Genomic DNA, 27,349 nt, shown 5'->3' on the forward strand with positions numbered 1-27,349 from the left:
GAATTACCCCAAAAAAATAATACCATATAACCGTATGAAAAAATGCGAAGTAGACTGCTTTTCGTGTTGAACTGTCACTTATTTCAGATACTGTTCTAATGGTAAATAAAGCAGCACTTAGTTTCTGAACAACATCCTGAACTTGGGCTTTCCACAACAGCTTACTATCTATCCGAACGCCTAGGAACTTCAACTGCTCCGTCTCGCTTATAATATGCCCATTCTGTCTGATCAAAATATCGGTTCTTGTTGAATTGTGAGTTACAAACTGTAAAAAGTGTATCTTACTGTGATTTAGCATCAAATTATTTTCCACAAGCCACGAACTTATTTCATGAAGTACATTATTTGATACTGTTTCAATAACACACAAGATCCTTCGCTACTAAGCTGGTGTCATCAGCAAACAGAAATATTTTTGAATCACCTGTAATACTAGAAGGCATATCATTTATACAAATAAGAAACAGCAGTGGCCCCAGCACCGACCCTTGGGGAACGCCCCACTTAACAGTGCCCCATTGGGACTGAACATCACTACGACTCTCAATATTGCGGAGAATTACCTTCTGCTTTCTTTATTAGCTTGCCCTCCATCTTTTCAAGTCTATGGCACTTGTTTTGTTCAGTAGAAGCAGTACATACCTGTATTGAACTTTTGTAAAACTTTGAACTTTAAACTGATTTAACAGAGCAGTACAGTATTCTTTTCTTAATTCAGTTTTGTTTTTATAGAAAAGTAATACAAATACGTGTTTCTGCGTGTTAAAACTTTAGGTTTTGCTGAAATCCCTCACTGAAACCAGGTTTAACATGACCTCGATAGTCGAGCGTATGTCATAATCCAGCACTGAGATATTCCCGAGCATTCCTGACTACCGACGCCGAGCTATAGTTTCCCACAAACACACCGCCCCGGTAGACCGCCCGCTCTGGCCTTCATTACTGCTCAAGTACAGCGTGGAGGAAGTGAAAGTGGCCCAGAGGACAGAGTTCCAGAGAAACACGGCACAGGAGGGGAAGCAGGCCACGGCACTGACGCGACTACTGCGACCACCGGCCGTCCTTCGGCGCTTTTGGGGCCGGTCAGCGAGCTCCCGAAACCGGATCGACGCCGAACTGCTGGGATTTTGATCGCACAAAGTGGACGTTTCCGGAGTCAGCGTCGACTTCCGAGTAGCTGGTTCTACTAGGGGGGCAGTGAGTGTGCTCAAGACAGGCCGTGTTCTGGATGTCTGACGAGACGCAGACGAGCGATATACAGGACAATAGCTCTGGTGATGAAACTTCCTGGCAGATTAAAACTGTGTGCCGGACCGAGACTCGGTCCCGAGTTCGAGTCTCGGTCGGGCACACAGTTTTAATCTGCCAGGAAGATTCATATCAGCGCACACTCCGCTGCAGAGTGAAGATCTCATTCTGGAAACATCCCCCAGGCTGTGGCTAATCCATGTCTCCTCTATATCCTTTCTTTCAGGAGTGCTAGTTCTGCAAGGTTCGCAGGACAGCTTCTGTAAAGTTTGGAAGGTAGGAGACGAGGTACTGGCACAAGTAAAGCTGTGAGTACCGGGCGTGAGTCGTGCTTCGGTAGCTCAGTCGGTAGAGCACTTGCCAGCGAAAGGCAAAGATCCCGAGTTCGAGTCTCAGTCCAGCACACAGTTTTAATCTGCCAGGAAGTTTCATATCAGCGCACACTCGGCTGCAGAGTGAAGATATCATTCTAGCTCTGGTGATAGTGGTGAGTAATTTGGTTTTCGAGCAGAACTCGGAAGGTTTTCTTAAAGAAAAGTTCACCCACGCAAAGCAGATGCACTCGACACACAGACACGAATGTGGGAAACTGTAGTGGAACGAGTAGCTACAGTCCCGGTCAGCGTCTACACTAAACTACACTAAAGGAGGCGTCGTTGTACTCACTTGCAGCACATGTCGTCGAAGCAGCAGAAGGTCCCGCTGGGGCAGAAGTTGAGCGAGCCGCAGTACTCTGCAACAGACAGAGGCAACAATCACAACGCGCTCGTCACTCAGCTCAAACGGGGTTACGTAGCTCGTAATTACCAGTGATACACTAAAAGAAGAAATATCGTAACACTTGACGCAATACTGACCTTACGAGTTAACTTAGAAGACAGATTAAGGAAAGGCAAAACCACGTTTCTAGCATTTGTAGACTTAGAGAACGCTTTTGACAATGTTGACTGGAATACTCTCTTTCAAATTCTAAAGGTGGCAGGGGTAAAATACAGGGAGGCAAAGGCTATTTACATTTTGTACAGAAACCAGGTGGCGGTTATAAGAGTCGAGGGGCATGAAAGGGAAGCAGTGGTTGGGAAGGGAGTGAGACAGGGTTGTAGCCTATCCCCGATGTTATTCAATCTGTATATTGAGCAAGCAGTAAAGGAAACAAAAGAAAAATTCGGAATAGGTATTAAAATCCATCGAGAAGAAATAAAAACTTTGAGGTTCGCCGATGACATTGTAATTCTGTCAGAGACAGGAAAGGACATGGAAGAGCAGTTGAATGGAAAGGACAGTGCCTTGAAAGGAGGGTATAAGATGAACATCAACAAAAGCAAAACTAGGATAATGGAATGTAGTCGAATTAAATCGGGTGATGCTGAGGGTATTAGATTAGGAAATGAGACGCTTAAAGTAGTAAAGGAGTTTTGCTATTTGGGGAGCAAAATAACTGACGATGGTCGAAGTAGAGAGGATATAAAATGTAGACTGGCAATGGCAAGGAAAGCGTTGCTGAAGAAGAGAAATTTGTTAACATAGAGTATAGATTTAAGTGTCAGGAAGTCGTTTCTGAAAGTATTTGTATGGAGCGTAGCCATGTATGGAAGTGAAACATGGACGATAAATAGTTTGGACAAGAAGAGAATAGAAGCTTTCGAAATGTGGTGCTACAGAAGAATGCTGAAGATTAGATGGGTAGATCACATAACTAATGAGGAAGTATTGAATAGGATTGGGGAGAAGAGAAGTTTGTGGCACAACTTGACCAGAAGAAGGGATCGGTTGGTAGGACACGTTCTGAGGCATCAAGGGATCACAAATTTAGCATTGGAGGGCAGCGTGGAGGGTGAAAATCGTAGAGGGAGACCAAGAGATGAATACACTAAGCAGATTCAGAAGGATGTAGGTTGCAGTAGGTACTGGGAGATGAAGAAGCTTGCACAGGATAGACTAGCATGGAGAGCTGCATCAAACCAGTGACAGGACTGAAGACCACAACAACAAGAACAACAACGCTAAAAGTAACGTAATAACGGCACATTAAGCGGAAATATAAATTCATTCGTCTACTCTGATACAGTACATTTTATTTTACTTCCGTGAATGCGTTTTTCGCCTCAATTTCACGGCAGCCACTTTTCGACACTGTGTCTGAAGCTAGTGATGGCAATTCACAAAAAAATGTACTGTACGTCGATAAATTATGTTATGTTTATGTAGCTCGATAACATAAAATTCTTGTAATATCTCTTTTTGTGTGTTTGCTGTACGTCTGAAATGTGTATGATGACCGCAGCACCACCATCTGAAGAACAGTGGGAGTGTAATTTAAGCCATCGTCGGCGACAGGTGTAGCAGGATGCAACTGTCAGGGCAGATCTGAAGCGTGGAAACGTGTCTGTCTGAAGATGTGAACCGACCGCGCAGATGTCCGCCGTCTGCATGTATGAAAGTCACGCTAAAGCACGACTGACTGTAACAGTTCACTGGTATAGAGCGCCAGAGAATCGCTACCGAGAATTTATTAATACAATATTTGTAAATGAAAGTATACACAATCTAATATTTCGTTTTTCCGCTTACCCTACTGCCAGATTCGTTTAAGGTCCTGTAACGTTGACATTCGTCTTCTTGTCAGCATCGTTTTTCGATCCTTATAATCGCAGGATACACAAATTTTCCATTGAGTTTATGCAAGATAAACAGACTGCACATCAGTTTAGACAGAGAAACACATCGATCTGGGAAAAAACGTGAGATCTGTAACATCTCTACGAATTTCCACTTGACGGCAATGTGCGTAACACTGTCCCTCACGCACTTGAGGAACAGACGCTAAATACCTTTATTTAACGAAGACATAGGAATACGTGTCTTTAATAATTAAAAATATGTTTCATTTCAGGTTTTGAAATATTTTCTTCTAATTTTTCTTCTGTTCACAGAGATTTTCTCAAATTTATTTCGGAAGGAACTGAGTAGCCTTTCTATATCTGCGTAAATAATTAATTTAGATATATAATTTTATATCTTTTGTTTCAGAGATTACCAAATTCTGTACAGCGAGGACGTCAGGTACCTCAACATCGCAATTCTCTTTCAGAAGAACTCCTCACTTATTACGATAATCTCCACGCGGCAGCGACCAATCGTAATGCTGCAATCGTTCCACGTACGTTTTAGGTACTAACAGTGAGGAAACCTTATTTCTTTATGTCTTTTGGAGTGGGCACGCAAACAGCCGATGACTGAATGATGGTTTCTAGGTAGCGTTTACGTACACTTTATCTGCAAGAAACACAAAAAGTCTAAGCAACACAACTGAGAGAGTCTCTCTAGTATGATAAAAAAAAATTATTATTTTTATTACGTTAAATATATTTCTATTCTATCAATTTAAATCGGTATTTCATACTAGAATGTCGTGTTTCCAGTCTGGCACAGCTTTGCCACAGGAGACACGAAAGCGGTCGAAGACGTCCGTCTTCTGGTCGGCTCCTGATCGTGTCAGAAGGAGGCTAGGTTTTGATTACGCAAAGACTTCTATTATGTGGAAACGAACAATCCGGATTTCTTTACGTAATCAGTATGAATTTTATAATTACCTAAGGGACCTTTCACAATGAACAGTAAAAAAAATGCATTTGCAAATGAAATCATTAGTAAATGGGGCAGCTATGAATTGTATAGAACACAAGGAGCGGCCTTCTGTCTACGAGCAGGATGCCGCAGTATTCTCTGCTGTAGTAAAAGCTGTTTGACATTTATAAAAATAATATGACACAGAGGATAAAAAAGTATAAAGGAAAAGAACAGAATAAGTCTGGTAAACACTAAATATATTCAACAATTCTCACTAGCAAATTATGGCTTATTTATAAACAATACAACTTACATAATTACTTTTCTAACAGTATGGTGCGATCAGATTTCAGCCTGTCCTGTGCTGTCTCCTTGGTTCACGTTTGTCACAAATTATAGGCACTACTTTTCTCCTTTCGTTGAAGACAATTCTTGCACTGTTCAACACCTCCGATAACAATAACTTGCTGATTTACAGTTTCGAACATGAATTACTTTAATTTTATTAATTAATAATGTTGTCTGCACGCTAGCAAGACCGCTCACTTTTTAACTTAAAAGTCGACCTCCTTTACGTTTTCACATAACAAGCAGAAGCACATTAAAATCTGAAGATCTACAAAAGTTTTCTACCGTCATCTTTTATTTAGATCGAAGCGGAACGACAGTTCAGCTTCTGTTAAAATGTTTCTTTGACTGCGCAATCGATGTATTAGCGTCCGCGCTAGATGCGCATCTTTACAGTTATGTAAATTATACAAAACAAATGCCTTTCAAAGTGTACTCAAAGCTTTCATAGGACGGAAATACCAATAATATTACATCTCCCGCCCTGATATACTCGTAAGTACGACAGACAAATCCACAGTCGGTACAGACGTCGGCCGCGGCCGTCGCTGCAGGGCTTAAGTTCCACACGAGCGACACCGGCGCAGGACGACACGAAAGGAAAGAGCAGACTTCAATCGTTTATTACAGACAGGCAATGTTGTTGGGCTTGTTGTTGTTATGATCTTCAGTCCAGAGACTGGTTTGATGCAGCTCTCCATGCTGCTCTGTCCTGTGCAAGCTTCTTCATCTCCCAGTACCTACTGCAACCTACATCCTTCTGAATCTGCTTACTGTATTCATCTCTTGGTCTCCCTCTACGACTTTTACCCTCCATGCTGCCCTCCAATACTAAACTGGTGATCCCTTGATGCCTCAGAACATGTCCTACTAACCGATCCCTTCTTCAAGTTGTGCCACAAACTTCTCCCCAGTCGTATTTAGTACCTCCTCACTACTTAAGTGATCTAGCCATCTAATCTTCAGCATTCTTCACTTCGAAATCTTCTATTCTCTTCTTGTCTAAACTAATTACCGTCCATGTTTCACTTCCATACATGGCTACACTCCATACAAATACTTTCAGAAACGACTTCCTGACATATCTATAATCGATGTTAACAAATTTCTCTTCTTCAGAAACGCTTTCCTTGCCATTGCCAGTCTACATGTTGTGTCCTCTCTACTTCGACCATCATCAGTTATTTTGCTCCCCAAATAGCAAAACTCCTTTACTACTTTAAGTGTCTCATTTCCTAATCTAATTCCCTCAGCATCACCCGACTTAATTCGACTACATTCCATTATCCTCGTTTTGCTTTTGTTGATGTTCATCTTATACCCTCCTTTCAAGACACTGTCCATTCCGTTAAACTGCTCTTCCAGGTCCTTTGCTGTCTCTGACAGAATTACAATGTCATCGGCGAACCTCAAAGTTTTTATTTCTTCTCCATGGATTTTAATACCTACTCCGAATTTTTCTTTTGTTTCCTTTACTGCTTGCTCAATATAAAGATTGAATAATATCGGGGAGAGGCTACAACCCTGTCTCACTCCCTTCCCAACCACTGCTTCCCTTTCATGTCCCTCGACTCATAACTGCCATGTGGTTTCTGTACAAATTGTAAATAGCCTTTCGCTCCCTGTATTTTACCCCTGCCACCTTTAGAATTTGAAAGAGAGTATTCCAGTCAACATTGTCAAAAGCTTTCTCTAGGTCTACAAATGCTAGAAACGTAGGTTTGCCTTTCCTTAATCTTTCTTCTAAGATAAGTCGTAGGGTCAGTATTGCCTCACGTGTTCCAGTATTTCTACGGAATCCAAACTGATCTTCCCCGAGGTCGGCTTCTACTAGTTTTTCCATTCGTCTGTAAAGAATTCGTGTTAGTATTTTGCAGCCGTGGCTTATTAAACTGATTGTTCGGTAATTTTCACATCTGTCAACACCTGCTTTCTTTGGGATTGGAATTATTATATTCTTCTTGAAGTCTGAGGGTATTTCGCCTGTTTCATACATCTTGCTCACCAGATGGTAGAGTTTTGTCAGGACTGGCTCTCCCAAGGCCGTCAGTAGTTCCAATGGAATGTTGTCTACTCTGGGGGCCTTGTTTCGACCGAGCGAGGTGGCGCAGTGGTTAGACACTGGACTCGCATTCGGGAGGACGACGGTTCAATCCCGCGTCCGGCCATCCTGATTTAGGTTTTCCGTGATTTCCCTAAATCGCTCCAGGCAAATGCCGGGATGGTTCCTTTCAAAGGGCACGGCCGACTTCCTTCCCTGTCCTTCCCTAATCCGATGAGACCGATGACCTCGCTGTCTGGTCTCCTTCCCCAAACCAACCAACCAACCTTGTTTCGACTCAGGTCTTTCAGTGCTCTGTCAAACTCTTCACGCAGCATCATATCTCCCATTTCATCATCATTTACGTTCTCTTCTATTTCCATAATATTGCTGTCAAGTACATCACCCTTGTATAGACCCTCTATATACTCCTTCCACCTTTCTGCTTTTCCTTATTTGTTTAGGACTGGTTTTCCATCTGAGCTCCTGATGTTCATCTTATACCCTCGTTTCAAGACACTGTCCGTTCTGTCCATTCATCTTCATTTACGTTCTCTTCTATTTCCTTTTCTCCAAAGTTCTCTTCAATTTTCGTGTAGGCAGTATCTATCTTACCCCTAGTGTTATATACCTCTACATCCTTACATTTGTCCTCTAGCCATCCCTGCTTAGCCACTTTGCACTTTCTGTCGATCTCATTTTTGATTCGTTTGTATTCCTTTTCGCCTGCTTCATTTACTGCATTTTTATATTTCCCGCTTTCATCAGTTAACATCAGTATCGCTTCTGTTACCCAAGTATTTCCACTAAGCCTTGTTTTCTACCTACTCACAAACAATACAAGACAGAAATACACTGTGCCAGTCACTGGATACAAGCAGGTTCAGAGTTTTGACATGCAGTACCTGCGCTGCCTCTTGTTTATAGCAATATGGCGTCCACGCCACACCAGAAGTCACTCTGTGTGTTGGAATTATGCCGAAGGGAATCATTTGTTCAAGTCGAACATGGATTCCGCTTCGATTCAGCAAGAAGCCGCCTCTGCACAAGCAGATTTATGACTGGCGTACAAAATTCTTGCAAGTCGGCTGCACATGCAAAGGGAAGAGCACTCACTGGTCGGCCACGCACCTCTGACAGAAGTGCCGATCGTCTCCGAGACGCGTTATTTTAACAACGCTGTCCCACAACGTTCGGCTGGGACAGACGCACAACGGGATCTTCACTGCTTTTGGCCCCCACAGGTCAGCACACGTTGCGATTTGTTTTTTTTACCCGCGGTGGTGCATAAGAGTCTTTGTGCCACCTACGGCAGATACTCTTTAAAATCTCAGAAATAGAATTGTTGAAGCTATCGGTTCAATAAACATCAACATGCTGATTCGTGTGGGTAACGAAACGGATTATCATTTCGGTATTTCTCCAGCAACGAATGTTGCTCATAGTACAGTGTCCGTGCGAACAAAAATGTTTGAACCTTCCTTCGTCCACTGTCACACGCAATGTGTGTTTTTTTCACAGTTTCTGTTGCGGATTGGCAAGACAGCCAACCCACTATGACAGGAAGCCGAAAGGCACGCGTTTAAGCTCACGCAGGCTGCCGTGAGGTCTGGAACAGGACACGGAAATGAGACTAGTAAAAAAAGTACGTAGCTGCTGGAATACTTAACTTTAATCCATAATTGGTGAACATCGCTCTTGACGGTACGTGTTTTACAGCATCAATAGTAACTGGTAATGGCGCCTTGCTAGGTCGTAGCAAATGACGTAGCTGAAGGCTAAGCTAACTATCGTCTCGGCAAATGAGAGCGTAATTTGTCAGTGAACCATCGCTAGCAAAGTCGGCTGTAGAACTGGGGCGAGTGCTAGGAAGTCTCTCTCTAGACCTGCCGTGTGGCGGCGCTCGGTCTGCAATCACTGACAGTGGCGACACGCGGGTCCGACGTATACTAACGGACCGCGGCCGATTTAAAGGCTACCACCTAGCAAGTGTGGTGTCTGGCGGTTACACCACAGTTTCTCTTTTACAAACGCTGGAAATCTGTTCTTTCTTTTTGCCCATCGCAGTGTTTGCGATGTTCGGTCGCCGCGGAGCGCCTGCAGCCGCTGGGGTAGACTACCCGCTCGGCGCGACCGTCGTGCCGGAAGCACAAGTCACCGGCGAACGGCGACATTCGAGAGTAAACTCCTGTTTTACATTACTGGAAATTCTTCACGCTGCTACTCAAACGAAACAAATATCAAAAGATGTTTTCGCTCCTTTTCATTTAAAAGTTTGCAAGTAAAGTTTTTTATTTACAGAATACTGATCGATTTCCTTGTCCGAAAACACCGCGAGTAACACAGGACGCGCAATGAAAGAGCCCCTGCTTTCGAACTTGAACATCTCGGCAACTAAGATCGATAGAGGAGTGCAACAGATGGTGCGTTTATTGCGAAAGCCGTAAGGATTTTATACAGAAGTTTGGGAATAATTCAAAAAGCTGCTAACAGATGCCACTGCAGGCTGTGCAGGTCGTACTGTATGAGCGTGCACAGTTAAAACACTCGTCTCCAACCACTCTTTGCAATCACATCACTGTCATCCTGAAATGTCGAGCACTCACCGTACCGAGGTGGCGCAAATGGGCGCTGAAATTCACCACCACGTCCCGTAGGGCCTCAGCAGAAATCGATTGGGATGCCGCACAGATGGTCGATTCGAGCGCATCCAGCACGGTGGGATGTTTCCGGTAGACGGTATCTTTCGATGAGCCACTCAAAAGCTAATCGCAATGAGTCAGACCGGGCGAATGTGGATGTCAGTCCATCCCTGCGCCATTAAATTTGCAACGATCAAACGCAAGAGAGGAAGAGTAAGAACAGGAGGTGTGACGAGTGGACAAATGGGAAGACAAGGTTGTTGTTTACCACCAACACTGTTCAGTATATATTTGGAGGAAATTATTAGTGATATTTGTTATGGAAGGAGAGGAGTTTGTATAAGGGTCGGAGAGTTGAGTGTATAAGATTTGCAGACGACACGGTTGTGATGGCAGAGAGTGCAAGAGAGGTGGAACAAATGTTAGATGATCTAAACACAAAATTAGAAGACTACGGAATGAAGATTAACAAGAAGATAATGAAGAGCATGGTAATTAGAGGAAAGGGGACAAAATTCCGTATGAAAATAGAGCAAATGAATAACTTGAATTTCTTGGAAAGTGTAATAATCGATGATATGTATTGCTCAACATAAATTAGGAAAAGAATTGCAATGGCAAACGAAGGATTCAAGAGGAAACATAAATTACTTTATGGACCACTAAACAAAGATCTGAGGAAAAGACTCGCCAATGTTACATTTGGAGCGTCGCACTGTATGGTGCGGAGACCTGGACATTGAGGAAGGAAGATGAGAGAAGATTGGAGGCACTAGAGATGTGGATATGGAGGAGAGTGGAGAAAGTGAAATGGGAAGACCGAGCAGGGAATGAAGAAGTATTGAGAAGAGTTGGAGAAGAAAGAAACGTGCTGAAAGTCATCAGAAAGGGAAAACGGAACTGGATTGGACATTGTTTGAGGAGGGACTGTTTATTGAAGGAAGGAATAGAAGGAATGGTGGAGGGAAAAAGGGGAAGAGGAAAAAGAAGATATCAAATGCTGGAGAATATGAAAGGAGGCAAATATTCGGAAATGAAAAGACTGGCTATGGGCAGACAAAAGTGGATGAGGCTTAACACGTGACAAGACCTGCCGTAAGGCAGAATACCGTACATACATGCAAACGCAATGACTGTATTCGAGAAGTATTCATCCAGAAAGCGGAACACTTGCTGGCTGTGATGTGGTCTGGTCCCGTCTCGCATGCACGGTCGATCCTCTAACGCTAGCAGCGACTCTGCTGCACACCGCAGCCCAAACTGTAAGTCTGCGAGAATACAGCGGTTTCGCTTAACATAAGCGCTTATTTTCGGAACCGAAAAATTGCCAGTTTTTCTTTATTCGCAACTCCATTTGGAATGAAGCGTGGTTCACCTGTGAACCGCACGCAGCCAACATCAAATCCTTCATTATCAGTGACTGCGGCAACGCCGTTCGCAGAATCAGCCCTCTTTCGCACAGTCGGTTGCGGGCTTTCGAATAGAAAATGAATGGTGGGGTGTCGGTGGCCCTCAACTACGTACCCTCGGACTCAGAGTTGAAATACTAAAAGTTTTGGCCGGTTTCGTTGCCTAGGAACCGGGATACGTAGCTGCCGCATTACAGGCCAAACACTGCTGCGTCTACAGTACACGATACGAATGTGCACACGAATCGAATGGTCGAAAGTTTCTATCACTCGGCTATTGCGAATTATAAAAGTAACATAAATTTATCGATGAAAGACTGCAATTAAATAAAATCTGCAGACACTATTCTAACGACTTTAAATGATGAGTACGATAGCAGAATGTGGTATGTTTCTGCAAAACACTTATTGGTGTCGATGGTACAGCAATTAAACAAAATATAAGTTTAATAACAGGGAAACAATAGATTCCGACAGCACGTAATTCGTTATGAACAACAGCACAGCTCGCGAGATGTTCACTTCTAAGCGCACACTACGTCTTCAGTGCAGAAGTCGCGGAAATCTCACAAGTGCACAAGTCGGCCCTCCGAAGTATTTCCGTCTCTGCCGCGACCGGGTGCCAGCCGCGAAGTCTGTCTGTAAACTCAAGAGCGAGCAGCGCTTTTGGTGGGGGAAGTGGCCTTTCCCGGAAGAACGCTGCCACCGGACTACAGGGGCACCCAAAATCTGTTGCCCGTTACCTGTATAGCGGTGTAGATCGGCGTGCAGTGATATACGTCGTTTCTGTTCATATGATCTTAGTTGCCAGTGTCAGTCAGTTAACTTTGTATACTTACTGATGGATAATCGTCTAGCGTTGTAAGAAAATGTGCAGAATACGAGGAAGAGGAGGTATTCGCGGAGTAACGAGCATTCGATCGTCTCTAATGTTATAACAGCGTGTATTAAAGAGGCGACCCAAAAAGAGCTGTTGGCTAATATTACCAGCCCCAATCAAAGGGCTGCAATTTATGCAAACGTCAGCCTCGTCCAATAGGACGCATAAGGAAGGAACGCGAAAATAAGCCGCATGGTTTAGTGGAATCGCCACGAAAGAAAACTAATAATCTTGGGAGGAAACCAATCGTTATAGACAGTTTCAAAATAACATAAAACCTTTTATGCTTATGGAACACTAAATGTCTATCTCGGTCGCTATTCACCTGATTCTGAGACATATTGCTTGAAATTTGTGCGCAGTAGCTATTCTAAACACTGCTGAAATTTTCTTCGAAACATGTACATTGATTCTGGACTTCTAAGCAAAAAGCTTGAAATACGAGGTGCGTTCACGTATTAATTTTTAATTTTTGGTAAGAACTTTATTTGTTAATCTACAGCAATGGTATCCTCTTCAAAATATTCCCCATTGCTTACTATATACTTGTGCCAGTGCTTTTTCCAATTCCCGAAATTCTTTAGGAACTATTTCTTCGGGGTAGTTTGTAGGTCTCTTAACTGTGCATTTTTAATCTCATCCATGCCCGTAAAACCGCTGTCCTTTAGGCCCGCTTTGAAATGTTTATACCACTTGTATGCCCTTGGTTCACTTATAACAGGCTCACCAAAAGCAATATTTAACATTTCTAAAAATTTCTATAACAAAATTTTATGCAGATTCTGTAATCTATTTTTATACAAAACAAATAATCTTTTCTCCTACCAAAACACATGTAACCTTTTTGACAGCTCACAACAGAGTAAATACCCAAAATGCATAACATTGTACACATACTTTTGAGTCATGTTTACTAAGACAGTGACAAAAAAGTTGTGCAAATCGGACTAATACAACACGCAAAATTATCAATTTATGCTTACTTTTTAACCACTTATCGTGTTGCAAAACTTGTTAAGTTTCAATGCAGTCCTTCAAAGAAAACTTCTACCTTCTAGTAGAAACACAGAGTAAGAACAAGCCTCAATTTCTACAGATTGATTGCATTATATGGGGTTCGTTTTACAAATAGCAGTAGAGGAACATCAATACATTCACATGAACATTCTTATCTTGATATTATTTACTCTATAATGTTGTGTTTCGGAAGAAGCTATAGTTTTGTGTATTCCTTATGGTCTTAATACATTTGTCTAAAAATGAACGCAGCCGAGACGTATCTGTACACGGCATCTCCACAGATTTAAAGCGCGCGCCGCGGCAGGGGCGATACTACATTGTGAAACAGCCTGTAGAAGCGCCCTGTGACGTAGCTGGGTTGGCAGAGTGGGGACTCGCTCGCTCGCTCTTCAGTTTACCGACAGACTATAGCCGTGTCGTGGGCCCGACTGCACAACTGCCGCACTGCCCCCGACTACCTCGCGTCCTCCCCGGACACGACCGCTGTGATCGGCTAGAGGGCTCCCGCACTGCCTCCGAGCCAACGCCCACTCACAAACATAATGGAACGCACGAAATAGTGGAGTTACATTTAAATAACTTCAAATTAAATAAATATTCCTACGGCTGGACCACAAACACACTCCAACACACTTTATTACATACATAAACAAATTAAATAAACATATATCAAAGGAATAGAACAGAAAGTAGGCTAGTGGCCCAATGTCTTGTGCTTTCTAAAGCACAGTGAATATTTAACAAGTTTCTTCACGGATATCTCCCGCATTCGGGAGGACGACGATTCAATCCCGCGTCCGGCCGTCCTGATTTAGGTTTTCCGTGATTTCCCTAAATCGTTCCAAGCAAATGCCGGGATGGTTCCTCTGAAAGGGCACGGCCGACTTCCTTCCCCGTCCTTCCCTAATCCGATGAGACCGATGACCTCGCTGTCTGGTCTCCTTCCCCAAACAACCCCAACCCAACGAATATCTCCAACTTCTTTAGTCCTGTCTTCCTCAGTTGGGTGCAATATTACGGTATATTGATAATTTTTACTTATGGACCGTCTGACAGCAACTGAATAAAACACAATTTTAGTGCCATACGCGTTTAGCCCTTATTTTCGGCAAGGCATCATCAGTGGCCTGGAATATGTACATATGTTAGCTATTTAATTTACATTTTTTGTCACTGTGCCTATAGGTTATAAACAGTTCTGCTGGTTCGTTTTTGCTATGAAACAGTAATTTTTTGAACTGTACTTACAGGTTGTGTGGACAATTTCTTACATATTCCGTTCCTATTGCATTTTTGGTGTTGTTCTTCTTCTTAGGAATGCAAATTTGCGGTTTTGTCGCACATCCCACACCACTATGAACTGAACGCTTGTTTCAATGCAATGTTTTGCTTTCTGTTGCCGACTGTCAAATGTTTTAGCCAAAGATGGAATGTTATTGCCGAACTTTCGAGTGTAATTATTGAAGTATCTGTGATGTGTTCGTGTATGCATTTGTGTGTGTGTGTGTGTGTGTGTGTGTTACAATGTGGTTTTTTTTACTGTGTTTGTGTCTGTGTGTGTGTGTGTGTGTGTGTCCAGATCGTGTGGGGTAGAGTTTTTTTGTTTTATGTTATCATTCCCTGTATTAAGTGTAGTAGGGAGGCTGTGCTGATGTGTGTTTGTTCATTTACCAGATGTTTGTTTTCTGCTATAGCTTTCCGGATGTGGAAGTTTTCTTGCGTTTCTATAAGATGCTTGTCACGGTTGCTTATTCTCATTATTTTCATTTCTTGTTCCATGTTTGTAGGATGATGGTTAGGGTGTTTTAAATGCTCTGCAAATGTGGAATGGTTTGTTTCATGCTTCGAACATCTGATGTGTTATTTGTATCTTGTTTCAAAATTCCTGCGTGTCATACCTATGTATACTGCATCACAACTTTGACATTCAAGTTTATATATTCCTGATTGTCGGAATATGTCCCTCTTGGTAGGCAATCACATCTAAGCCAGCCAGCTACCAAGAGGGACAAATTCCAACAATCAGGAATATATGAACTTGAATGTCAAAGTTGTGATGCATTATACAAAGGCATGACATGCAGGAATTTTGAAACAAGATACAAATAACACATCAGATGTTGGAAGTATGTTCGTGTAACTGTGGAGTAGTTATTGCCTGATGCGATCGATAGTAATCGGCCACTTTTACCTCCAACAAATCGGGTACTATTCAAGTTACATGCCTGTAATTTACATCAATTTAGGTTTACACTAATAGTTTTCTAAAGACACGGCGATCGACGAAATCTGATGAAGCGTTTACATTTTGGAAATTCGTTGCTTTGTGTTACTTGTCTAATTGAAAGTCCGATACTAAACTTTAAAGTAGTAAAGATTTTGAAAATTAGATTACACCATCAGAATCGTCGTGCAGATAATGGCAATGTACATTTTTCTTTTTGAGGTGTCAAGATTCCTCTTGAAACTTCCTGGCAGATTAAAAGTGTGTGCCGGACCGAGACTCGAACTCGGGACCTTTGCCTTTCGCGGGCAAGCGCTCTACCAACCGAGCTACCGAAGCATGACTCACGACCCATCCTCACAGCTTTACTTCCGCCAGTACCTCGTCTCCTACCTTCCAAACTTCACAGAAGCTCTCCTGCGAATCTTGCAGAACTATCACTCCTGCAAGAAACATCCCCCAGGCTGTGGCTAAGCCATGTCTCCGCAATATCCTTTCTTTCAGGAGTGCTAGTTCTGCAAGGTTCGCAGGAGAGCTTCTGTGAAGTTTGGAAGGTAGGAGACGAGGTACTGGCGGAAGTAAAGCTGTGGGGACGGGGCGTGAGTCGTGCTTCGGTAGCTCGGTTGGTAGAGCACTTGCCCGCGAAAGGCAAAGGTCCAGAGTTCGAGTCTCGGTCCGGCACACACTTTTAATCTGCCAGGAAGTTTGATACCAGCGCACACTCCGCTGCAGAGTGAAAATCTCATTCACGATTGCTCTCGCTACTATTAATTTCTATACTAACTCCGCGTAGGTCGAGCGTGACCCCCACTGCGGACGTGCTAACATTTCCGGGGCGCCACAAGCCGCCCCTCACCTCACGCGGTGCACGTACGAACCGGTGGCTCGGGAGTGCGGACGGAAGCGCGTAGGCTCCGTATGTTCTGTGCGCCGGATCGTTCTGACCGGTCTCTGCTGCAATTCGTCGGACGGATTTCTTTGAATGTTTCTGAGTAATCCCAGAAACCGTGGCGACGTTTTCAGGAGTGACTACAATTTACCCTTCTGTTAGCAAAAAGGTGAATGGCCTTTCAGATCATGATGTACAAATTTTAACTCTTAAAAGTTTTTTGTGCTGTCACACATGTTAAATATACTTATCAACCGTTTAGGAAAGGTGATCCAGTTGCTGTAGAGACCTTTGTAAAGCTTATCGAGGAACAAGAGTGGCAAGATGTTTACAGCGCCGATACAGTAGATGATAAATATAATGCTTTCCTCAAGACTTTTCTCGTGTTCTTTGAAAGTTGCTTTCCGTTAGAACGTTCAAAACAGGGTACTAGCACAAACAGGCAGCCTGGGTGGCTGACTAGAGGGATAAGAATATCCTGTAGAACAAAGTGGCAATTATATCAAAACGTTAGAAACAGTCAAAATCTAAATGCAGCAGCCATTACAAACAGTATCGTAAGGTGCTTAAAAAAGTTATTAGGAAGGCAAAAAGTATGTGGTATGCACATAGAACAGCCAAGTCTCAGGATAAAATTAAAACCGTATGGTCAGTCGTAAAGGAAGTGGCTGGTCTGCAGAGACAGGTCGAGGATATAGAATCAGTGCGTAGTGGGAATGTCCGTGTTACTGATAAGTCGCGTGTATGTACAGTATTTAATAATCACTTTGTGAATATAGCGAGTGAACTAAATAGAAACCTAGTCCCAACAGGGAATCATATAGTCCTAGGTGTCATGGCGGCGAGTGAGTGACGTGCGTTAGCTTGGCTCGCAAGTTTACGTGAAATCTGGAGGTGTTTTAAGCAGTCAGGCTAGTCTACATATACTAAAGCCGTGTATCTACTGCCGAGTGTCGTATCTTACATCACATACTGAGCACCAATTACACAGAATCGCACTTGAAATGGAAAATCGCCGAAGAACGCGCAGTGCAGCCAACGGCCAGGCCGGAGACAGCGCAGGCGTGGAGTCCAGCCCCGGGAGCTGCGGCCGCGCCGCGCGCCATCCCGCCGAGCAAGACTCAAGTTTCACACGGAATTTGCAGTCTCCCCTCCACAACGACCACAGGCCGGTCACGTGATTCCACCTCCACACGGACAGGAGGCGGGGCGTGACTGCCAGCGCCCCTGGTTTTACTTGAGTGTACTATGTTATTCAAAAGAACAAGTTTCCGAAGCTAATGACACACACATATTTTGGATATGCAATAGATGCATAAGGTAATTCATAATAATGACAACAGAGTTTGTCAGGGCAGCAAATATGTGTGGTTATTGTACAAAGTTTTAAAACCATTCAGCAGTTTGCTGAGGACGACTGTATGGAAAATATTGACAGTTCAAGATGGTGATGATGATGTTTGGTTTGTGGGGCGCTCAACTGCGTGGTTATCAGCGCCCGTACAATTACCCAGTCTTTGCTCAGTCTTTGACAGTTCAATAATTATTCTATCCTATTTGAGCAGCAAATAGACAAAATATTGGAAACTCATTCTTCAGCCGACTGTAAAACTCTGAAAAGTCATATCCCATGTATTGCCAAACTATGCATTAATTGTTATATCAGCCTAAGACACGGATATATTATGAACATAATGCTTCAAGTATGCGGAAAAAACTTTAATAAAGAAACGACACGAACAATGAACTGTTTGCATCAGCTAAATGCTTATGTACAAAGAAACAGCCAACTCGGTACAGCACGTTAAAGTGGAAATTTCACGAACTTAAGCCTTTTTAATTGCCGTACACGAAATTAAAGCCGACTCCTTCGGCAATTTTGTCACAGACATTTTATTTTGAGCAATAAAAACATCACAGTAGAAACTCATGTTCGCTACACACGAAAGTTAATAAGAAAAATATTTATTCTGGTAAACAAAACGGAATAAGAGTGCAAACTTTTGTTAAGTCTCTTAATCTTCTAGGCTCCTTTTGGGCTGTAAATTTTTGAACAACTTGTAGTAAAAACCTGAAAAGAATCTGTGCAATCTGGTTGTAGTGCACTTTGCTGGTTTTGCTTACAAACACAAAGCAGGCGAGAGTGTGTGTTTTCCGGCGGGAAAGGCAACATAGTACACTCAAGTAAAACCAGGAGCGCTGGCAGTCACACCCCGCCTCCTGTCCGTGTGGAGGTGGAATCACGTGACCGGCCTTTGGCCGCTGTGGAGGGGAGACTGCAAATTCCGTGTGAAACTTGAGTCTCGCCATCGCCGACATCGCCGCACTCGTGAAGAAGGCTGAGGCGAGGTGGGGGTCGCGCTGCAGGCAAAACACAGAAAACTCTGGAGGCGAATGCGAGCGAGATCCGTGCACTGGACGCATCGTTAAAAGCAAGTGAGGAGAAAGGACGACTGCTCGAACAGAAATTGACTGAGCTCGAACAATATCAGAGACGCAATAATCTCAGACTGTTCGGCATTCCAGAGGGCAGCAGAGAGAACACAGACGAACAAGTGATAAACCTTGTCCAAGAAAAGCCAGGCGTGCACGTGACTCTGAGTGACATTGACAGAAGTCATAGGGTGGGTCGTAGGTCGCCAGGTTCTACAAAACCGAGACCTACAATAGTGAAATTTGTGTCCTATAGGAAAAGATCTGAAATCTTCAGAGCAAAGAAGAATCTCGCCAAGTCGGGTCTGACAGTACGCGAGGATCTGACATCTGAAACACTAAACATTTTCAAGAGAGCGATTTCGAAATTTGGGCTACAGAATGTATGGACAAATGACGGCAGGATAATGGTTAAGACCGAAAACGGAAAGAGAACAATTTGCAGTGTCAATGAACTCGAAGCCTGTGGTTTAGAAGCTAAATCAGGTCTAATCTTGCTGCCACTAAGCTGTATGTTTATACTGTTTACACTGTCAACCATAACTTAACTAATCTATTATCAAATTTTTCCTTTCTCCACATAACTATTTTCTATCTCTAATTGTTTTATAATGTAATTTTGTTACTATTTGTATTATCAACTTTTCGTTTCTCCACATAACTATTTAAATCTATAATTGTTTTCTCGTGTAATTTTGTTAATTATTACATAAGTTAGTCTCACTTCCATCTTTAATTAGCAACTCACCACCATACTTTAGTTGTTATCCTCATAAGTGCAATTAATATCACACTCTACCGCTACGTGCAGATTACTCCCGTTGTGTTTAGCGACATTCCTTCCCCTGCCGGCCCACGGCTACTTCCAGAACCGCTGCAGACCTCGCTGACCTCGGCCGCAGTTCAAGTTGCCTCCCCGGGGACCCACCCCCTCCCCCCTCGGCCGCTCTCCCTGCTCACAACTGGGAGGACACTCCCTCACCCCCCTCTCCTTCACACGCCTTCCGCATTCCTCATGCCAGACCCTCTTGTCACCGCCAACCACGAACCGCAAACATCTGTAGGCAGCCTCCTCGGGAAATCGACACCCGAACGCACCAAGCTGCATATTGCACGTGCAAATGTCCAGTCTCTGCCAGCTCACTTCGACGAGTTCAAATATATATTTCAGACTACTGATATACACGCAATACTTTTGTCAGAGACTTGGCTGAAACCAAGTATTCCTACAAATTCCGTAAACCTAAACGGCTGTATCTTCCTGAGGCACGACAGATGCAACAGACGAGGGGGCGCAGTAGGGGCGTACATACGCTCTGACTTGTCACCTACTGTACTACACACATCCGACAACAATGTAGATAAACAAGAGGAATATATGTTCATAGAGATCAAATCCCTTAACAGAAAGTGCTTAGTATGTGTCCTTTACAAACCTCCTAAAGTAGGCGGGTTCGAATGCTTCGAAACTGCCCTCTCTAATCGTCATATGAACATGTAATTATAGCAGGTGACACTAACATTACTTTTCTGTGCAGTAGTCCTTCCACTGGGAAATTTAAGAGGATGCTTTCTTCCTCAAATATGACGCTACTTCAGCTGGCACCTACACATCACACGACTACCAGTCACACTTTCACAGATATATTCGCAACGAAATCTCCAAACAGAATAATCCGCACCACTCAAATATCTGCGCCTGGCATGTCTGCCCATGACATCATTTCCATGACGTATTCACTAGAATGTCCTAGAAAAATACAAAAACTGTCTACATACCGAGACTTCAAACGCATAAATTTGCCTGAACTCGAAACTGAGGCACAAGAAATAGTTTCGGGGATGACCTCTACTCCCCTCATGGACATAAACGACAAACTCCAAGATTTTACTACCAAAATTACTAAACTATATGACAAATACGCTCCAATAAAGACCAGAAAAGTAAAAAGGAAACCTGCACCTTGGCTGACTGATGAACTAAAACAGCTCATGAATCTCAGAGACGCTGCACATCGAGCATACAAGATACACCCTACACCTGAAAATCACACTGTATACTAGCAGAAGCGGAACAAAGTCAGTCAAGCGGTGAGAAACGCTAAGCTCAGGCATGCCCGTACATTAGCTGACAACAGATGTAGACCAGCTATCCTGTGGAAAAGGCTCCGGTTTAGGCAAAATAATAGTTGCAGAAAATCCCATGGTCCCAGCTGAAGAACTAAACCGATTCTTCACATTACGTGCGACCGCAATTGAACCGCAAAAAAAAAAAAAAAAACACACAGAATCATTGGCTACTTCATGGGGATGAACGACTGTAGGAAAGAAAAATTCTATCTGCGGCACGTCACTTGCAATACTGTCAAGAAAGCCATAATGCGGATTAGATCAGCATCCACTGGGCATGATGGCATCACTGTCCAGATGGTAAAACTTATTATTGATCCACTACTGCCCTCTATAACAGACATTTTCAACGACTCATTAATCACAAGTGTTTTCCCTGAGGCCTGGAAACTGGGACAAATTAAGCCACTGCCTAAAAAGGACATCGCCACAGCAGCCTCTGACTACCGCCCCATCTGCCTTCTTCCTGCACTATCAAAGGCCTTAGAATATATAGTTCATGACCAGCTCACCAACTACTTAACAACCTACTAGACGAATACCAATCAGGTTTCCGTAAACATCGAAGCACAACATCCGCACTGATAAAGGTGACAGATGACCTGAAACTTGCCATGGACAGGCAAGAAGCGACTATCATTTGCTTCTTAGACTTCAGCAAAGCATTTGATACTGTCGACTTAAGACGTCTTACTAGCCAAACTTAGCGGTCTAAATTTCTCACCGAGTGCAGTGCAATGGTTTCGCTCATACATGACGTCTCGTCAGCAACGCGTCCTGTCCGGGAATATAAAATCACAATGGCGGCAGGTAGTGTCAGGCGTTCCCCAAAGCTCAGTACTAGGTCCGATACTCTTCTCTCTGTATGTCAATGATGTGTCATCGGTTCTGACTTATTGCAAATATCATATGTATGCTGATGACCTTCAGTTGTATCTAAGTGCGGAACCAAACAATCTTAAGAAAGGTATTGAAAACTTCAATACTGATCTCGATGCACTATCAAAATGGGCACAGGACATAGGACTAAAACTAAACCCATCTGAAACCCAAGCGGTACTTGTTGGTCACTCTAAGCTCATTAGCCCAAAACATCGGGAATCCGTACCATCTCTTATCCTAAATGGAACAAATATTAACTTCTCTCCCTCAGCAAAGAATTTGGGAGTAATAATAGATGAAAATCTAAACTGGACAGAGCACGTAACTGCAGTGTGCAAAAAAGCATCAGCATCCCTTCATGTCCTACAAAAATATAAAAAAACTCTTCGCTTTCGATCTGAAAAAGAAATTAGTACAAACGCTTATACTCCCAATCATTGATTACAGCGATATTATCCTACAAGGAAAGCTCAGGAAAGCTCGCGACGTCTGGAACTGGTCACGAACGCCTGCGTCCAATATACACTCCTGGAAATGGAAAAAAGAACACATTGACACCGGTGCGTCAGACCCACCATACTTGCTCCGGACACTGCGAGAGGGCTGTACAAGCAATGATCACACGCACGGCACAGCGGACACACCAGGAACCGCGGTGTTGGCCGTCGAATGGCGCTAGCTGCGCAGCATTTGTGCACCGCCGCCGTCAGTGTCAGCCAGTTTGCCGTGGCATACGGAGCTCCATCGCAGTCTTTAACACTGGTAGCATGCCGCGACAGCGTGGACGTGAACCGTATGTGCAGTTGACGGACTTTGAGCGAGGGCGTATAGTGGGCATGCGGGAGGCCGGGTGGACGTACCGCCGAATTGCTCAACACGTGGGGCGTGAGGTCTCCACAGTACATCGATGTTGTCGCCAGTGGTCGGCGGAAGGTGCACGTGCCCGTCGACCTGGGACCGGACCGCAGCGACGCACGGATGCACGCCGAGACCGTAGGATCCTACGCAGTGCCGTAGGGGACCGCACCGCCACTTCCCAGCAAATTAGGGACACTGTTGCTCCTGGGGTATCGGCGAGGACCATTCGCAACCGTCTCCATGAAGCTGGGCTACGGTCCCGCACACCGTTAGGCCGTCTTCCGCTCACGCCCCAACATCGTGCAGCCCGCCTCCAGTGGTGTCGCGACAGGCGTGAATGGAGGGACGAATGGAGACGTGTCGTCTTCAGCGATGAGAGTCGCTTCTGCCTCGGTGCCAATGATGGTCGTATGCGTGTTTGGCGCCGTGCAGGTGAGCGCCACAATCGGGACTGCATACGACCGAGGCACACAGGGCCAACACCCGGCATCACGGTGTGGGCAGCGATCTCCTACACTGGCCGTACACCACTGGTGATCGTCGAGGGGACACTGAATAGTGCACGGTACATCCAAACCGTCATCGAACCCATCGTTCTACCATTCCTAGACCGGCAAGGGAACTTGCTGTTCCAACAGGACAATGCACGTCCGCATGTATCCCGTGCCACCCGACGTGCTCTAGAAGGTGTAAGTCAACTACCCTGGCCAGCAAGATCTCCGGATCTGTCCCCCATTGAGCATGTTTGGGACTGGATGAAGCGTCGTCTCACGCGGTCTGCACGTCCAGCACGAACGCTGGTCCAACTGAGGCGCCAGGTGGAAATGGCATGGCAAGCCGTTCCACAGGACTACATCCAGCATCTCTACGATCGTCTCCATGGGAGAATAGCAGCCTGCATTGCTGCGAAAGGTGGATATACACTGTACTAGTGCCCACATTGTGCATGCTCTGTTGCCTGTGTCTATGTGCCTGTGGTTCTGTCAGTGTGATCATGTGATGTATCTGACCCCAGGAATGTGTCAATAAAGTTTCCCCTTCCTGGGACAATGAATTCACGGTGTTCTTATTTCAGTTTCCAGGAGTGTATCTGTGACGTTCCCTTTTTGATCACATTTCACAAGAATATGCAAAATTGTCCTGGCTGCGTGCAGACAAACGCAGAGATCTCCATACACTGTGTCTCATCTACTGCCTTATAAATGTACACTGTCCCTCGTCCTTAACGCTCATGTCTGAACAACATGACAGAAACACACGTGCCCATCATAATGAAATCCTCTCTGTTCCACTGCATCGCTCAGTCACCTTCTCCAAGTCCTTTACAGTAGCGGGAACCCGACTCTGGAATAACCTCCCTCGGTTTGTTAGAGAACTTAATAACATGTCCAGCTTCAAAAAACAGTTAATGACGTATCTACTTAAGCAACAGTAATACTTTCCTTTGTACGCGAATGCACTTCACTTCATTACTTCCCTCTTTCCCCCTCCTTAAGTCTCCCTCCCCCAAAACTCGCTATACTAGTAAACATCTACTTTACACACCAAGATATTAATGTACATCTGCACAAATCTTCATTACTTTTGCCCATTTTTCTCATGTTTATCATTATTAATTAATTTTTTTTACTGTTACTATTATTACTTTTATCATAATTCGTATGTATAGCACCTGTCGTAAATATACTGCCAGTACTTACTTTTATTAGGTCTTAGTTATTATTCTTTATGCATATTGTGACTAGAGTAATCTAATTTTCTTATTTAAACATTGTCATGATGAACCTCTGATGTGTGAAATGCTGCATGTGTGAAACACTGGTCCGATGTAAGAGAGGGCCTGATGGCCCTAATCTGATCAGGTTAAATAAATAAATAAATATAGCGCTCGTAGAAAAAAGTGTTGCGACACTGTTACCTGAAATGCTCCTCCGTGATACTGACAAGAGGGAGATTGAGTTAATAATTATATCACTAAAGGCCAAGAACTGTCATGGATATGACGGGCTATCTAGCAGAATACTGAAGTATTGTTCTATGTATGTTAGCCCAGTACTTAGCCATATCTGTAACTTTTCCTTTAAAAATGGTCGGTTTCCTGACCGATTAAAGTACTCGGTAGCGAAGCCACTTTATAAAAAGGGAGACAGGGATAATGTTGACAATTACAGACATATTTCTACGCCATCGGTATATACAAGGTTACTGGAGAATTTAAATTCATATAATTTGCTGTCAAATGTACAGTTTGGTTTTAGAAATGGTTTAACAACTGAAAATGCTATATTCTCTTTTCTCTGTGAGGTTTTGGACGGATTAAATAAAAGGTTGCGAAAGCTAGGTGTTTTCTTTGATTTAACGAAGGCTTTTGACTGTGTTGACCACAAAATATTACTGCAGAAGTTGGACCATTATGGAGTAAGGGGAGTAGCTTACAATTGGTTCGCCTCTCACTTTCAGAACAGAAAGCAGAAGGTAATTCCCCGCAATATTGAGAGTGGTAGTGATGTTCAGTCCCAATGGGGCACTGTTAAGTGGGGCGTTCCCCAAGGGTCGGTGCTGGGGCCACTGCTGTTTCTTATTTATGTAAATGATATGCCTTCTAGTATTACAGGTGATTGAAAAATATTTCTGTTTGCTGCTGACAGCAGCTTGGTAGTAAAGGATCTTGTGTGTAATACTGAAACAGTATGAAATAATGTAGTTCATGGCTTGTGGAAAATAATTTGATGCGAAATCACAGTAAGACTCAGTTTTTACAGTTTCTAAGTCACAATTCAACAAGAAACGATATTTTGATCAGACAGAATGGGCATATTACAAGCGAGACGGAACAGTTCAAGTTCCTAGGCGTTCGGATAGATAATAAGCTGTTGTGGAAAGCCAATGTTCAGGATCTTGTTCAGAAACTAAATGCTGCTTTATTTACCATTAGAACAGTATCTGATATAAGTGACAGTTCAACACTAAAAGTAGTCTACTTCGCATATTTTCATACGGTTATATGGTATTATTTTTTGGGGTAATTAATCTGATTCAAAAAGGGAATTTTTGGCTCGAAAACGGGCTGTTGGAGCTATATGTGGTGTAAGTTCGAGAAGCTCTTGTCGACCCTCATTCAATAGTCTGGGAATTCTGACATTGCCCTCACAGTATATATTTTGCTTAACGTCGTTTGTTGTTAGCAATGTTAGCCTATTCCCAAGAGTTGGCAGCTTTCACTCAGTTAATACTAGGCAGAAATCAAATCTGCATGTGAAGTGCACTTCCTTGACTCTTGTGCAGAAAGGAGTGCAGTATTCTGCTGCATCCATTTTCAATAAGCCACCACAAAAACTCAAAAATCTTAGCAGTAGCCCAAACACTTTTAAGTCTAAACTGAAGAGTTTCCTCACGGCTCACTCCTTCTATTCTGTAGAGGAGCTCCTGGAAGAGCTGAAAAATTAAGCAAATTCCAGTGTGACATTGTTGATTTTCTTTATTTAAACTTACGAATTGTCACGTGAATATGTTTCTTGTATTTCATTTTATCTGTTTCTACTATCGTGTTATAATTTCATGTATTGACTCGTTCCATGACCATGGAGACTTCTCCTTAATTTGGTCCCACGCAACAGTAAGTAAATAAATAAAACCTGGGGCCTACGTTCCCCGTCAGGTCGTCGGCCACGCCGCCTGTCCCTCGGAATCTGGCCAAGTGCGTGAGAACGGCTTCCGCTCCGTGTCGTTTTGTGACGTCAGACCGTCTTTGATACGCGGCCCCCTCCCGCGTTCCGGAGGCCGGACTGGTCGCTCACAGCGGCCTCTGGCACCAGCTGTCCCAACAACTTTGAAACTTCCGTATAAAATTCTTACAGCTCTCACGACAAAAATACCGTCTGTCGCGCCCGTCTATCTATCTCAGTTTTCGAGATACCGAATTCTGAAATGTGCGATTCCTTCGCTACTCCTCCTGTAACTGGTAGGTTAATGAAGAGCGATCGAGAACCAGTTATTGCTGCTCAGAGTGAAAAAGGGAAGCGATGGGACAGCCTAAACTCGAAAACAACAACAACGTTCTCCGACTGCTCCCGCACTTTATTTGTTTATTTTTCTCTGAATATGCGGCCCTCCAGGGTTGCTCAAACATTCTCAGTTTCGGGGCAGGTTGGTGCCGGCCTTGGACCATAAATATAATAGACTGGCCCTGACGTCATTTTCGTGGCTCCAACATCTCTGCGCTGAAGTCACGCGAATGTTGGCAAAACGTGGTCGTTTCGTGTTGCGCTTATGGCTGTACTCAGCGTTTTGTCGGGGGAAATGGCATTACATTTCACTTGTAAGTATTTCTATGGTAGTGCAGTTGAGTTTATTGAAATCTGCTGACGTGACTTTTATATGTTTTTCACACTTGAAATAGAGTGTCACGTAAATTAAAGTGTTGAAAGTGATGCCCGTAAAGTCAGACTCATATTACATTTTGGAAAGTATCTGTGATAATTCGGCTTGAGAAGTAAGTACAGGGTTATTACAAATGATTGAAGCGATTTCACAGGTCTACAATAACTTTATTATTTGAGATATTTTCACAATGCTTTGCACACACATACAAAAACTCAAAAAGTTTTTTTAGGCATTCAAAAATGTTCGATATGTGCCCCTTTAGTGATTCGGCAGACATCGAGCCGATAATCAAGTTCCTCCCACACTCGGCGCAGCATGTCCCCATCAATGAGTTCGAAAGCATCGTTGATGCCAGCTCGCAGTTATGGCACGTTTCTTGGTAGAGGAGG

General features: G+C 43.6%; 1 protein-coding gene across 2 annotated transcripts in view; it reads right to left on the reverse strand.

The window, feature by feature from the left end:
- The window catches only part of LOC126108546 (uncharacterized), a 122,287-nt gene that overhangs the window by 35,407 nt on the left and 59,531 nt on the right, over positions 1 to 27,349 (reverse strand). For both annotated transcript variants that reach the window (XM_049913834.1, XM_049913833.1), the window contains exon 2: positions 1,918 to 1,984. In XM_049913834.1, the coding sequence (XP_049769791.1) occupies positions 1,918 to 1,984 (67 nt within the window). The remainder of the gene's footprint in view (positions 1 to 1,917; positions 1,985 to 27,349) is intronic.

The sequence above is a fragment of the Schistocerca cancellata genome, chromosome 11 (assembly GCF_023864275.1).
Source record: "Schistocerca cancellata isolate TAMUIC-IGC-003103 chromosome 11, iqSchCanc2.1, whole genome shotgun sequence".
Classification (NCBI taxonomy): domain Eukaryota; kingdom Metazoa; phylum Arthropoda; class Insecta; order Orthoptera; family Acrididae; genus Schistocerca; species Schistocerca cancellata.